Raw genomic sequence first — 11,981 nt, forward strand, 5'->3', positions numbered from 1 at the left:
AGTAATAATAATGACTGGCATTTGCATAGCACTTTTCGTGCTGAACCTAAAGCAAAATTACAACCGGCTGTGAGCTGCGTTCAGGGATCACCGCTTCGCCACCACTGAAATGCAGCCACTTCTGGAGCAGAACCGGGTAGCCTGCAAACGGCTCACAGCAATGGTACGCACATCGTTCGGGACAGAATGTGGTGGGTACTGAAACTACAAAGGGCATGAATGGAATTATTTCGAGACGCTGTGAATAGCACAGGCCTGGTCCCAGGAAAGTGCCCTGGGATCTCTAATGGCCACGGGTGGCGGGATCTTGACGGCTCGTTGTTAGTAGTCTTGCAACAAAGTCTAGTAGCCTGAGCAATGGATCAGAGCCCCGTTGCGCAAGGTGTGGTGCAAAGTTACAGCAACAAAAATGGTCCCTGCCCCAAAGAGCGTACAGTGAAAGTCTGAGACTGACAACAGGAGGATACAATCAGATGGGAGGAGCATAAGGAAAACATGGGACGATTGTGTTCACCGCTCGTCGAAGGCGGTAGCTCCAGTGAGAACAGCACCCCCTAGCGCCGCCCTGAGGCATTGGCTCAGTACCAACTCAGAGAGAAGAGTGCCTCTTGCTGAATTTTCAGCGCTGGTGTTTTCCATCTGAGTGTTTCCTACCAGTTATCATTTCTCTAGCATTGTAAGTGTTTTACACAACAGGACAACAGGCCAGGTCCCCACCCCACGGGGCCTGCAGTTTGAAAGACAGATACATTGCAAGGCTGCAAGCAGTTTACTGAGTTTTTGAGGAATTAGCCAAGGCAGCAAGAAAGTGACGCATTCCTGGTTATTGTCTCCATCAATAAATTTGACAACAGTGGCACAAACTTCTTAACAGCACAGAGGGATACAGAGTCACAGCAACGTAGGGCTGGAAGGGACCTCAAGAAGTCATCGAGTTTAGCCCCCTGCGCGGAGGCAGGACCAAGTAAACCTGGACCATCCCTGACAGTTGTTTGTCCAGCCTGTTCTCAAAAACCTCCCATGATGGGAATTCCACAACCTCCCTTGGAAGCCTGTTCCAGTTTAACTCCCCTCAGAGCTAGAGAGTTTTTCCTAATATCTAACCTAAATCTCTCTTGCTGAAGACTAAGCCCATTACTTCTTCTCCTACCTTCTGTGGGCATGGAGAACAACTGATCACAAACCTCTTTAGAGCAGCCCTGAACAGATTTGAAGACTTATCTGGTCACCCCTCAGTTTACCACGCCCAGTTTTCTTTAACCTTTCCTCACAGGTCTGGTTTTCTAAATCTTTGATCAGTTTTTGTTGATCTCTCTTCAATTTGTCCATATCTTTACTCAAGTGTGGTGCCCAGAATTGGACACAAGACTCCAGCTGAGAGAAGAGCAGGACAATTACCTCCCATGTCTTAAATACGACACTCCTATCAATAGATCCAGAAGGATATTAGCCTTTTTCAAACTGCACCACGTTGTTGGCTCATATTCAATTTGTGATCCACTATCCCACCCGGATCCTTTTCAGCAGTACAACTGTTATTCCCCATTTTGTAGTTGTGCATTTGATGTTTCCTTCCTAAGTGAAGTACTTTGAAATTGTTTTTAATCAATTTCATCTTGTTGGTTTCAGTCCCGTTCTCCTGGAGGGTAATTCAGGAGGGGAAGGTGGAGGAATGCAAGAGCCCAGACAGCCAGTACATATTTTCAAGGAAAGTATGATTTAGTTGGGGTTGGTCCTGCTTTGAGCAGGGGGTTGGACTAGATGACCTCCTGAGGTCTCTTCCAAGCCTAATCTATGATTCTATGAAGCTGTAAAGGAAGGGAATTACCCAGAGACTTGGAGCAACGAAGGCAGGAAGCTAGAACTGGTCAAAAATTGGGTCCCCTTCCAGCCATGGAAAATTTTGTTTTTTTGACAAAAATTCAAATACTGAAAAATATCAGGCAAAACCCGCAATATTTCTACTTGGAAATGCTGTGGTGCCTCATGGGAGTTGTAATTCAGATTCCTCACACTCCCATTCTCCCTTAGAGGCAGGGCTCTCTGGTCGGACTACATCTCCCATGAGGTACCATGGTCTTGTCTCAGAGTGGGGAGAGGTGGTGCATCATGGGAGTTCCTGGCTCCTGGGGCCAGCCACCCCATGAGAGGGATGTGGAGGAAGAATTGTCCACTGAAAAGCAGCTTGGAGGAGCATAAAAATTAGAGATGGGAGAGACCTTTTGGGCGTTGATCGGTTCTGAGTGAAATTCACCCCTCTGCTGCGTGCCTAGACATCCCTAGACGGGGGATCATTTAGCATCTGGAGCCAGGATGAATGCACACTCATAAGAGGAGTGGCCCAATGGGTAGGGCGGGGGATCTGATTCTAATCCCCTCTGACCCACTTTATGCCCCTTGGCAAGTCACTTCCCCTCTCAGTGCCTGTTTCCCCTCCTGTCCTGTGGCTGTCTTGTCTATTTAAACTGGAAAAGCTCTCTGGGGCAGGGACTGTCTCTCACTCGGTGTCTGTACAGCGCCTAGCACAACGAGGTACTGAGCACAGCTGTGGCCGCTAGGTGCTGGGGTGATACAAATAGGGATATCCCTCCAGGTTTCTAGGTTTGAGGGTCTATTGATGTGGTATTCCTGAGCTCTCCAGCAGCGAGAAATGCTCCCTTTCCCCACCCTGGCTGAGAACTCATTTAAAGCGGCCAGGGAACAGCTGAGGAGGGGGAAGCAGGGAGGCACCGGCGAGGCCGTCCGAGCCTCAGCTAGCTCCTAACGCCCCTGATAGGACAGCCTGTGTGGGTGCCTGCATCACTCAGGCGGAGGAGAGGCGTCTGGGGGAGAGAAGGTGCTAAAAATAGACCTGTCTTAGGGAGAAGCAAAGCAGCAGCAGGCCAGTCTGAGAGGCAGCCGAGAGAGAGAGGCTCTCTCAAGTTTCCTCTTAGTGATGGAGAAATGAAAGGCCAGGAATAAATATGTTCGGTGAACAGCTTCTGCCTCCAGAGGAAGGCTGGGCCGGGGTCAGGGCACCAGCCAAAGACTTGGGATATCCACGTTCAATTCCCTGCCTTACCACAGACTCCCCTGGGCAAGTCACTTAGTTTTTGTGCCGTGGTTTCTCATCAGTCACATGGGGACCCTGGCAGGGGTGGTGTGAGGATTGATACATTAAAGATTGTGAGGTGCTTGGGTACCATAGTAATGGCGGCCAGATAAGCACCTTGACAGATAGATATCAATGATAAACTCTCCTCATGCACCCCCATCAGAGCCAGACGCTGAAATGAACAACCGAGGGCAAAATTCAGCCCTGACGTGCTGGTGTATCGATTTGGGCCATGCTTGTGTCTCATAACAGAAGAACAAGGGGACATCTGCTGAAATACCAGGGTGGCAAATTCAAAGCTGGTGGGAGAAAATATTTTTTTCACACAATGCACAATTAGCCGGTGGAACTCATTGCCACTAGACAACACAGAGGCCAACAGCTAAGCAGGACTCAATAAAAGATGGATAACGAGCATGTCCAGTGATATTCTAGGAAATACTGAAACATAATCAAGAGTTAGGAAGGGCCATAAACCTTCCTGTTTAGGGAATAAACTGACCTCTAACCAAGACCCCCCCCCACCCCGACAGGTTCTTTCATAACTTCTGACTGTGGGATTCTTTTTTATTCCTCTGAGACATCTGGCGCTGGCCGCTGTCAGAGACAGGACATGGAGCTAGATGGACCCTGGGTCTGACCCAGTCTGGTACTTCCTTGTTCCTATGCTGTGTTCCAGACCATGCCAATAAAGCTATTGACACTGAATAACACCCTTCTCTCTCATCCTGAAAAGCCCATCCAGAATGGGCTAATGCAGCCATCTCTGGGGTAGGACCCAGCACCGGTCACAGCACATTAATAGGTGAGGAATGAAGAATGACCCTGCAGTTGAAATGACAATGGGAGGGGGACATAATAAAATTGCTAGAGAGGTCCTACTAGGTCTGTTCCTTTCCTTCCCGAGCTGCTTTGATGCTCACATTAGTCCTGCCGGGGAGTGGGAATGGGGGGGAAGGGCTATTCAGCACCTACTGCAAACAGCAATAACTAAATATTGGTCCCCTCCGAGCCAATGAATGGGGAGACGCCACGAAAGCCATCGCTGCTCCACAGAGATGGGGTTACGCTCGACCTGGGAAATGCAGATTTCAGCCGCCAGAGGCTCTCTCCATATTTCTCAGCAGCCTTGAACTGCTGTGCCCCAGTGCTCCCCCAGAACAGAGTCAACAAAGACCACCTGCCTCACGCTGGGAGGCCTGGACCATGCTGTGGTCGGGGGTTCTGCCTGATCCGCAGAGTGAACCCCTTGAATTGCCTTGGGGGGTCAGGCTGCCTGGTCATTTCTCAATAGCCCCATTGACATGCATGGAGCCAAAGGCACAAGATTCCTAGATCCCAAGGCCAGACAGGACCCTTGTGATCACCTAGTCTGACCTCCAGGATAACACCGGCCACAGACCTTCCCCCAAATAATTCCTAGAGCATCTCTTCTAGGAAAACCATCCAATCTTGATTGAAACATTGGCCAGCAATGGAGAATCCACCACGAGCCTTGGGAACTTGTTCCGACGGTTAATTACCCTCCCGGTCACAAATGGATGGCTTATTTTAGCCTGACGTTGTCTAGCTTCAACTTCCAGCCAGGTTCCTGGCTTGATGGCTTGCCTGTCTGAACCAGCTGTGACGTTATTGACATAATCTGGGACCGTATAGATCAGCCTAGCCCATTAAGGACCATCAGCGACACAACTGACCCACTGAGAGAAGGCAGACACGCCTGGGGACTCAGCCAGGTGTGCAGGGACCTGCCTAGGGACCAAACTCTGAGGTGTTTCCAGGCCATGTGAGGGGCAGCTTGTCCCTGGGACACAGAAAGAGACGCCACATGGCAAGAGACTATAAAAAGCTACTGCAGCTCCTCCATCTGGTCTTCAATCCTGCTTCCGACCTCTGGAGGGACTTGGCTACCCTGAAGCTTTGAACCAAGGACTGAGTGACCCCTCCCAGCTGGGGATGTTCTCCAGAGACTTGATCTGAACCTGCTGTTTATTCCATCCCTGCTACAGGCCTGAACCAAGCACTCTGCCATTGCTGTGTGTCAGTGATTCCATTCAACCAACTCTAGCTCTCATCTCTATCTTTTCCTTTTATGAATAAACCTTTAGATTTTAGATTCTAAAGGATTGTCAACAGCATGATTTGTGGGTAAGATCTGATTTGTTTATTGACCTGGGTCTGGGGCTTGGTCCTTTGGGATCGAGAGAACCTTTTCTCTTTTACTGGGATATTGCTTTTCATAACCATCTGTCCCCATAACGAGTGGCACTGGTGGGGATACTGGGAAACTGGAGTATCTAAGGGAATTGCTTGTGTGACTTGTGGCTAGCCAGTGGGGTGAGACAAAAGTCTGCTCTGTTTGGCTGGTTTGGTTTGCCTTAGAGGTGGAAAAACCCCAGCCTTGGGCTGTAACTGCCCTGCTTAAAGCAATTTGTCCTGAATTGGCACTCTCAGATGGGTCCCACCAGAACCAGCCTCGTTACACCAGCCTGACAGCGTAGGGAGATATAAATGCCAGTAGACCAGTAGGTGGGGAGGGTAGGAGAGAGTCACCCAAGGGAAGGGGGAGCTGATCTTGGTTAGCGTCTCTGGAATAAAAATAAGCGACCACCGGGGGGGCTCTATGGGATGGAAAAGGGAGGGCTCTCTGCATTGCAGGAGCCAATGCACGTGCCTTTATCATCAACGCCTGAAGAAGAAGAAAGCCACTCGTAGAGTGCGAGGTACCAGCCGATTGCAGCTGCCCAGAAGTGCTGTGTCGCTGGGTGACTTCAATGCAGTCTGCATTTCCCAGCGGCCAGCACCGGCTACTTCAGAGGAAGGCACAATGCCTGCTGGCTGTGCTCAGTCCTCCTCTTATGGCACCTAGATCAGCTAGAAATCGATGAGCCTGCTACAGCCTGGGCTAATGGAGAGGTGTCTTTTAGCTTATGCAGTGGAGGTTCATGTGTTAAACCTCAGAGGTCCCAGGTTCAATCCCACCGGCCACCGACCGGGGTCAGTCAGTGTTACAAGTGGCAGCTCATCTGGGAGATCAGCCGGGAAGTCTCTGAAGCTCGGGACGCGCTTCCTCAGCTGGGGGACGTATGTAAGCCATGCCTGCTCGGTGTGGCGCTGTCCTCCTCTACTGGTGCCTATACCAATGTTTGTTTCCTCTTTTTCTGCTCCGCGCTCTTTCCCTGGAGGGCGGCGGGCGGGGGGGAGAAGCATGTCAACAAATGAAAAATTTCAATTAAAACCTAATTGAAAATTTTCACCTGATTGAAAAATGGAAAGATGCCGAAAACTGTGAACAAAAGAGCACGCTTTCTTTTTAACTTTTCTGGGGGGGCGGGAAATACGAGACCTGGTAGAAAGTTGTCCGTCTAACCTTGTCTTTGATGGAAAATTGGGTTGTGAACCAAATGAAAGTTTCTGTGGAAAGTGTCCACTTTCCTCTGCAATTTCCAAGGTTTCATTATGAAAGAGAATTTTTTTTCTTTCAGTTTTTCAACAAAAAAATCAAAATTATCTCTGGAAAAATGCCCACCGGCTTGGATGTTTTTTGACCAGCACTACCCACCAGCCTGCTGTCGCATAATCACGTTGCCCTCTACTGACTCAAGGGGTCACAAGACTCAGGATTAGCACAATTGGCAGAGATGAGTGCAAGGGACAGAGGCTTTGGCCAAGATTGTCCAAGCTGGGTATGTAAAGAAATGAACTTTCAGAGGCACTGAGGTTCCACAATCACCAGACAGCTGCCGGTGCTCACTCAGCCTCTCAGAAAACCAGCCCACTTATTTAGGTTAAAAACCTTGGCTTTGTCTTCTTGAGGCCAAGGGTCCCAAGATCAGTCCCCAGGGCTGCCTCTGTGCAAAATATGAGCCATTTTGGCCACGTGTGTGACGATGGGTTTGATCTAATAGGAGTACTTCTGTGTTCCTGAAGATTACTAAGGACTGCTGACACCTACCGTAGGTGTCCGGACACCACTGTGATGAACAAATCCCTAGCTAGGGCGGAAGACAGATTAGTCAGATGGAGCGCTCCATGGGTCCAAAGGTCATTTCTGAAGCAGCTTGGTGTGAAGAACAGCAATAACTTTGGTCCCTGTTCCGTGCAGCAGTAATTCAGGAAGGAAATTCCATTTGTGGCATTTCTGGTGACATCTACTGGAGGATTGGGACTCCCGCAATCTGGGGGCGCTGTATTCCTCTGCACAAGGGGTACAAGGGGGACCTGGTGGCCTGTGTAGTTACTTTGTGTTGATCTATCTAGGCACTTGTACAGCCTCCATCCCCTTAGCCTGTGAGAGTGCATGCTAAGCGGGCCGTGCATAAGGTGTCCCATGGCGACGTCCCAGGGGACCCTTCTTAATATGAGGTGGTGGTCTGGCCATTAGAGCTTGTAAAGAGCTTTGAGCCCTTCGCTGGAGAGACGAGCAAAGGGGCTGCTGTTCTCACCACTCAGGGGGATTCACTCCTGGGGATTCACAATGGAGCTAAGCACCGAATGGAAGTTACTGCATCCGTGTAGTGCGCTGGCAGGGGTCTGTGCAGCGTTGCCAGCCTTGCGATTTTATTGCAAGTCTCGCGATCCCTGGCGTTTTTCTTAAAGCCCCAGGCTCCTGGAGGCCCCCGATGAAGCGAGAATCTCAGCGTTCAGTTAAAAAAAAGAGGTGACGTTTCAAAACGTGACCTGTCCGTGACCTAGAGGCTCAGAAGGCAAAGCGGAAGAACTCCCCTATTGATTATTTTTAAAAATGGCATGAACTAAACCAGGCTCAGGGGGCCTGACTCATGATTCAGTCCTGTCCGGATCTGGTCACCCCTGGCTCTGGCAGTCACTGATACTCCCAGGCTACGTCTACACTACGAGCGCGGGGGGGGGGGGGGTTCCCCTACCCGTGTGCACAGGCTGGCATGCCCTCTCACTGAGCGAGTGCCAATGTGAATAGGGGTGTAGCCATGGCAGCGGCAGTGGCATGGCTTAGCCGTGTCGATCACGTACCCACCGGTGTCGGGCGGGTTTGTGCTCAGCATGGCTAAGCCGTGGCTCCGCGGCCAATCGCCGGGCGACCGCAGCTATGCTGCCTTTACACTCACCTAGCTCCACGACAGCGACTGCGAGTATGTGCGTGCGAGCGGGGGAATCGCACCCCTCGCGTGGAGTGTAGACGCAGCCCAAGAGCACCGTACGGAGACGTTCAGTCACGAGGATTTTGCATTCTTTGGCCAGGCGGAAGGAGGAGCCCTGCTACACGCTGGTGACCCCTGTTATGTTCGCACCAGCGCCTGGCCCCCAATAAACAATGGGCCTCTGACTGCTGACAACACTGCATGCCAAAATCACACCCAGTCCTGCACGGAAACCTCTGGGGTCCTGGCACTTCACAGCCAGGTCTGAATGGAAGTACAACCACAAAGCTCGCTCCGTGATACCCGGCTGGAGCTCCTGTCTATCGGCACGCAGCTGAGTGAGTGACACCAGAGAGACTGCACTGCTGGGATGAATCCAGCAGACACAGAGACTCCCTGGAAGAGGAGGATAGTCGGCAGAGCTGGGAGTAAGGGATTGAGCAGGATAGGATGAGCAGGGGGACTGCAGGTCAGAATCAAGGGCCATTGGCAGAGCCATGGAGGGCAGGCCTGGGATAGCAGGGGGCTGTGGATCAGGATTCAGGGGTACAGGCAGAGCTGGGGGGCTGCGCCCAGGGCTGGGATAATGGGGGCATGTGGGTTGAGACTGAGGGCCAGTGGCAGAGCTGGGGAGGGTGAGCTTTCAGGAGCCGCCCAAGGAAAGCGCCGAACCCTGACCACCTCCTGCACCCCACCCCCCTGACCCAGCCTAGAGCCCGCACTGCCTCCCGCACCCAAACCCACTCCCAGAGCCCGACCCCTCACCTCCTCCCACACCCAAACTCCCCCACCCCCAGAGCCTGCACCCCTCTCATCTTCCCACACCCAAACTCCCTCCCAGAGCCCGAGCCCCCTCCCACACCCAAACTCCCTCCTCCAGAGCCTGCACCCCTCACCCCCTCCTGCACCCAAACTCCCTCCCAGAGCCCAACCCCCCCACACCCAAACTCCCTCCCAGAGCTCGACCCCCTCCCACACCCAAACTCCCTCCCTCACGCACCCCAACCCCCTGCCCCAGCCTGGTGAATGTGAGTGAGGGGGGGGAGAGCAAGCAACGGGGGCGGGGGGTGGAGTGAACAGAGTGCGGGGCCTCAGAGAAGGGGCGGGACAGGGCTGTGGCCGCAGGGAAGGGGCAGGGCAGTAAGCTGGGCAAGGGTCTTTGGGTTTGCGCGATTAGCCAGTTGGCACCCTACCGGGCGGGCACGTGGAAGCCCTGGCTGTGCTGGAAAAGCGCGCCCAGAAGCGCAGCCGGCAGCTCACTGGGCACCAGCCAGTGCAGGTACGGCACCGCCCAAACGGCAGGCAGACCGCGTCCGTGCGAGCGCGGCTTGTGCGTGAGTGGGGGCCCCACTGACTGTTCTGCCCTGGGGCCTGGAACTGCTGTCAGCGGGCCTGGTTAAACGACATGGTGCTGAAAACGCCGGTGCCCCGTCTACACTATAGCTGCACTGCTCGAGCTGCACTGGGACAGAAAACCCCAGGATTCCCGACCCCCAGTCCTGTAATCTAGCCACCACACAGCTGCTGTGCAGAAGGCAGCACTCGATATTTCTTTGCGCTGTTCCCTGCTGGAGTTACAACGGAGCGGAGTAGTGCTCCTCGCTTACACCGTTATCCATCGTTACAGTTAGAATCCCCTTCCCCTTGCCTCCACAAGGCTGCCGGCTACTACGTGAGCCGTCCTCTGGGCCCAGAGCGGGGTGCCAGTCCAGTGCTGCTGGTAATATGCTCCCCTAGACGAATTCAGTGCTCCCCATGAAGGGTTTTGTGCATCTCCTTCCGGAGGATAGAATTCCTAGCGGGCGAAAGAGCGACTATGAATGAGGCCAGGAGAAAGCACTGTTGTGGGAATAAAAGCAGCAGCCCTGGATAAAGTCAGATTCCCGGCAGGATCGAGGATCCACAACACATTCAGCCAATTTCATAACCCTGAGCCATTCACTTTTGTGTGGGGTGGGGAGGGGCTGTGCCGTGATCAGACTACCTGGTTTAAAACCTTAAGACTCCATGAAGCGACTGGGTCAAATCCTGGCCAATCTGACTCAGCGCTGGCCCTTTCCAAAGTCTGGCACTTCCACCCATTTCCACGCGGTTTGCTGCCTTTTTGTCATCCCGGTTCCACGGCCTATTTTGCCAGAACAGGAGTTTGTCCTGGGTTTCTCTGGCAAACCTGCTCTCTGTGCGGTGGCTGCTCTCCTACCCCAAAGGGGGTTACGCTTCAGCGGCTGGGTGCCCCACGGTGGGTACGATGCCGAGGGGTCCCTGGGGTTGGAAGGTGCTATCGAAACCCCTCACACCGTTAATCGGTGCACAACCCCCTTCGAGAAACTAGCGAGAGACTCGGGGTTACAGACTGGAAAGCGACCTGATGTGACAATAAGGACAGAAGTCAAGCGAGGCACAGTCGTGGGTCAGGATCCGACACTTTGCCCGTCTTTGGCATTGTGTTAGCCCCTCCAGGGCAAGGGAGCTGCTGTGGCCTGAGCATTAGATCTGACCCCTGCCCTAGGAAGATGTCAGTGGTCCATAGGGCCACACCAGCAGGTTCCAAACTTTACTGGCTCGTGCGCCCCCTTTCCTGTGGCGTGAATGGAGGGCACATGGAGCTCACATGCCAGGCCCCCTGGGTGACTCCGCACCCTCCTCTGAGCACAGACCCCGAAGGTGGGTCTCTCCACCACCTGTCTCGGAGCTGGTGGCGGTCCCCATTTCGCAGATGGGGGACACAGAAGCTGGAAGAGCTGGGACGAGACTCGGGGGGGCCCCGCTCCCAGCCGGGGCCGCTAGCCACCGGGCCACCACGACCACGCGCCAAGCTGTGCGGGGTGATCCACAGGCAGGGCAGATGGCCCAATGCCCGGAGCCCATGGGGCAGGTGACTCTGGCTCTCCCTGTGGAAATACCCTGGGGCTGTTGGACGGGGGGGGGGGCACGAGAAGGCAGCCAAAGGGGGCTGAATCTGCAGCGTCCTCATGGGGGGGACGGACACTAGCCCCGGCCACAGAGCCCAGCTCAGCCCCGGGCCACACGGGACCCCGAGCCCAGCGGCCCCAGCCTCTCCCCTGCCCCCAGCAGCCCCCAGCCCCGCGGAGAACTTTTCCTCCCCAGCGGCTCCCTACCTCTGAACGCCGCCTTGGCGAGCCGGTCCCCCTTGCCCCGCAGCTCGGTCACCGCCTTGAGGCGCACGAGCAGCGCCATGGTGCGCCCTGGGCGAGCCCCCGCGCCGCCGGAGCGCAGCCTGCACGCCCGCCTCTCCTCCCCGGGCCGGCGCCGAGGAGCGCGGCGGGGCCGCTGGGAGCAGCCGGTCAATTATTCAGGAGCTGCCCGCGCCGCGCTCCGTGGCCGGCCGTGCGCTCCTCTCCTGCGCCCCATCGCTCCAGCCGGCCCCCAGCGGGCGGGCGCCGCGCCGCCTTCCACGCCCTGCCAGGCAGCCGCTCCACTGCTTAGCTGCGGCAGGGAGGGGCGCCTTTCCCGGACTCCTGGGTCCCTGGCCTTGGGCCAGCGGGGTCCCATTCCCTGCGTGACCTGCAGGAGCCAGGCTAGGGGTTTGCACCCGCCCCCGAAAAATAGCTTTGAAGTTGCACCTCTCAGGCCTGCTGGGCAATTCCCCACCCACAGGAGGGGGCTCCTGGCACTGCCCTGCCTCAGGGGGCGGGGGAGGATAAACGCCTGAGAGCCTGGGACGTGCTTCGAGATCTCCCGGTGAAAAGTTCTCTGCGAGAGCCAGGTCTTGGCATTACCCATGTCACAGAAGCTAGGGAAGGGAA

General features: G+C 54.5%; 1 protein-coding gene across 9 annotated transcripts in view; it reads right to left on the reverse strand.

Moving 5' to 3' along the window:
- Positions 1-11,616, reverse strand: part of OTOF (otoferlin) — a 206,174-nt gene extending 194,558 nt beyond the window's left edge. For 8 of the 9 annotated variants that reach the window (XM_078852019.1, XM_073335512.2, XM_078852014.1 and 5 more), the window contains exon 1: positions 11,334-11,616. In XM_078852019.1, the coding sequence (XP_078708145.1) occupies positions 11,334-11,412 (79 nt within the window). In that variant the 5' untranslated portion in view covers positions 11,413-11,616. The remainder of the gene's footprint in view (positions 1-11,333) is intronic. The other variant, XM_078852020.1, reaches the window with a different exon arrangement.
- Positions 11,617-11,981: the final 365 nt, after the last annotated feature.

This window comes from Lepidochelys kempii, chromosome 3 (genome assembly GCF_965140285.1).
Source record: "Lepidochelys kempii isolate rLepKem1 chromosome 3, rLepKem1.hap1, whole genome shotgun sequence".
Taxonomy (NCBI): Eukaryota; Metazoa; Chordata; order Testudines; family Cheloniidae; genus Lepidochelys; species Lepidochelys kempii.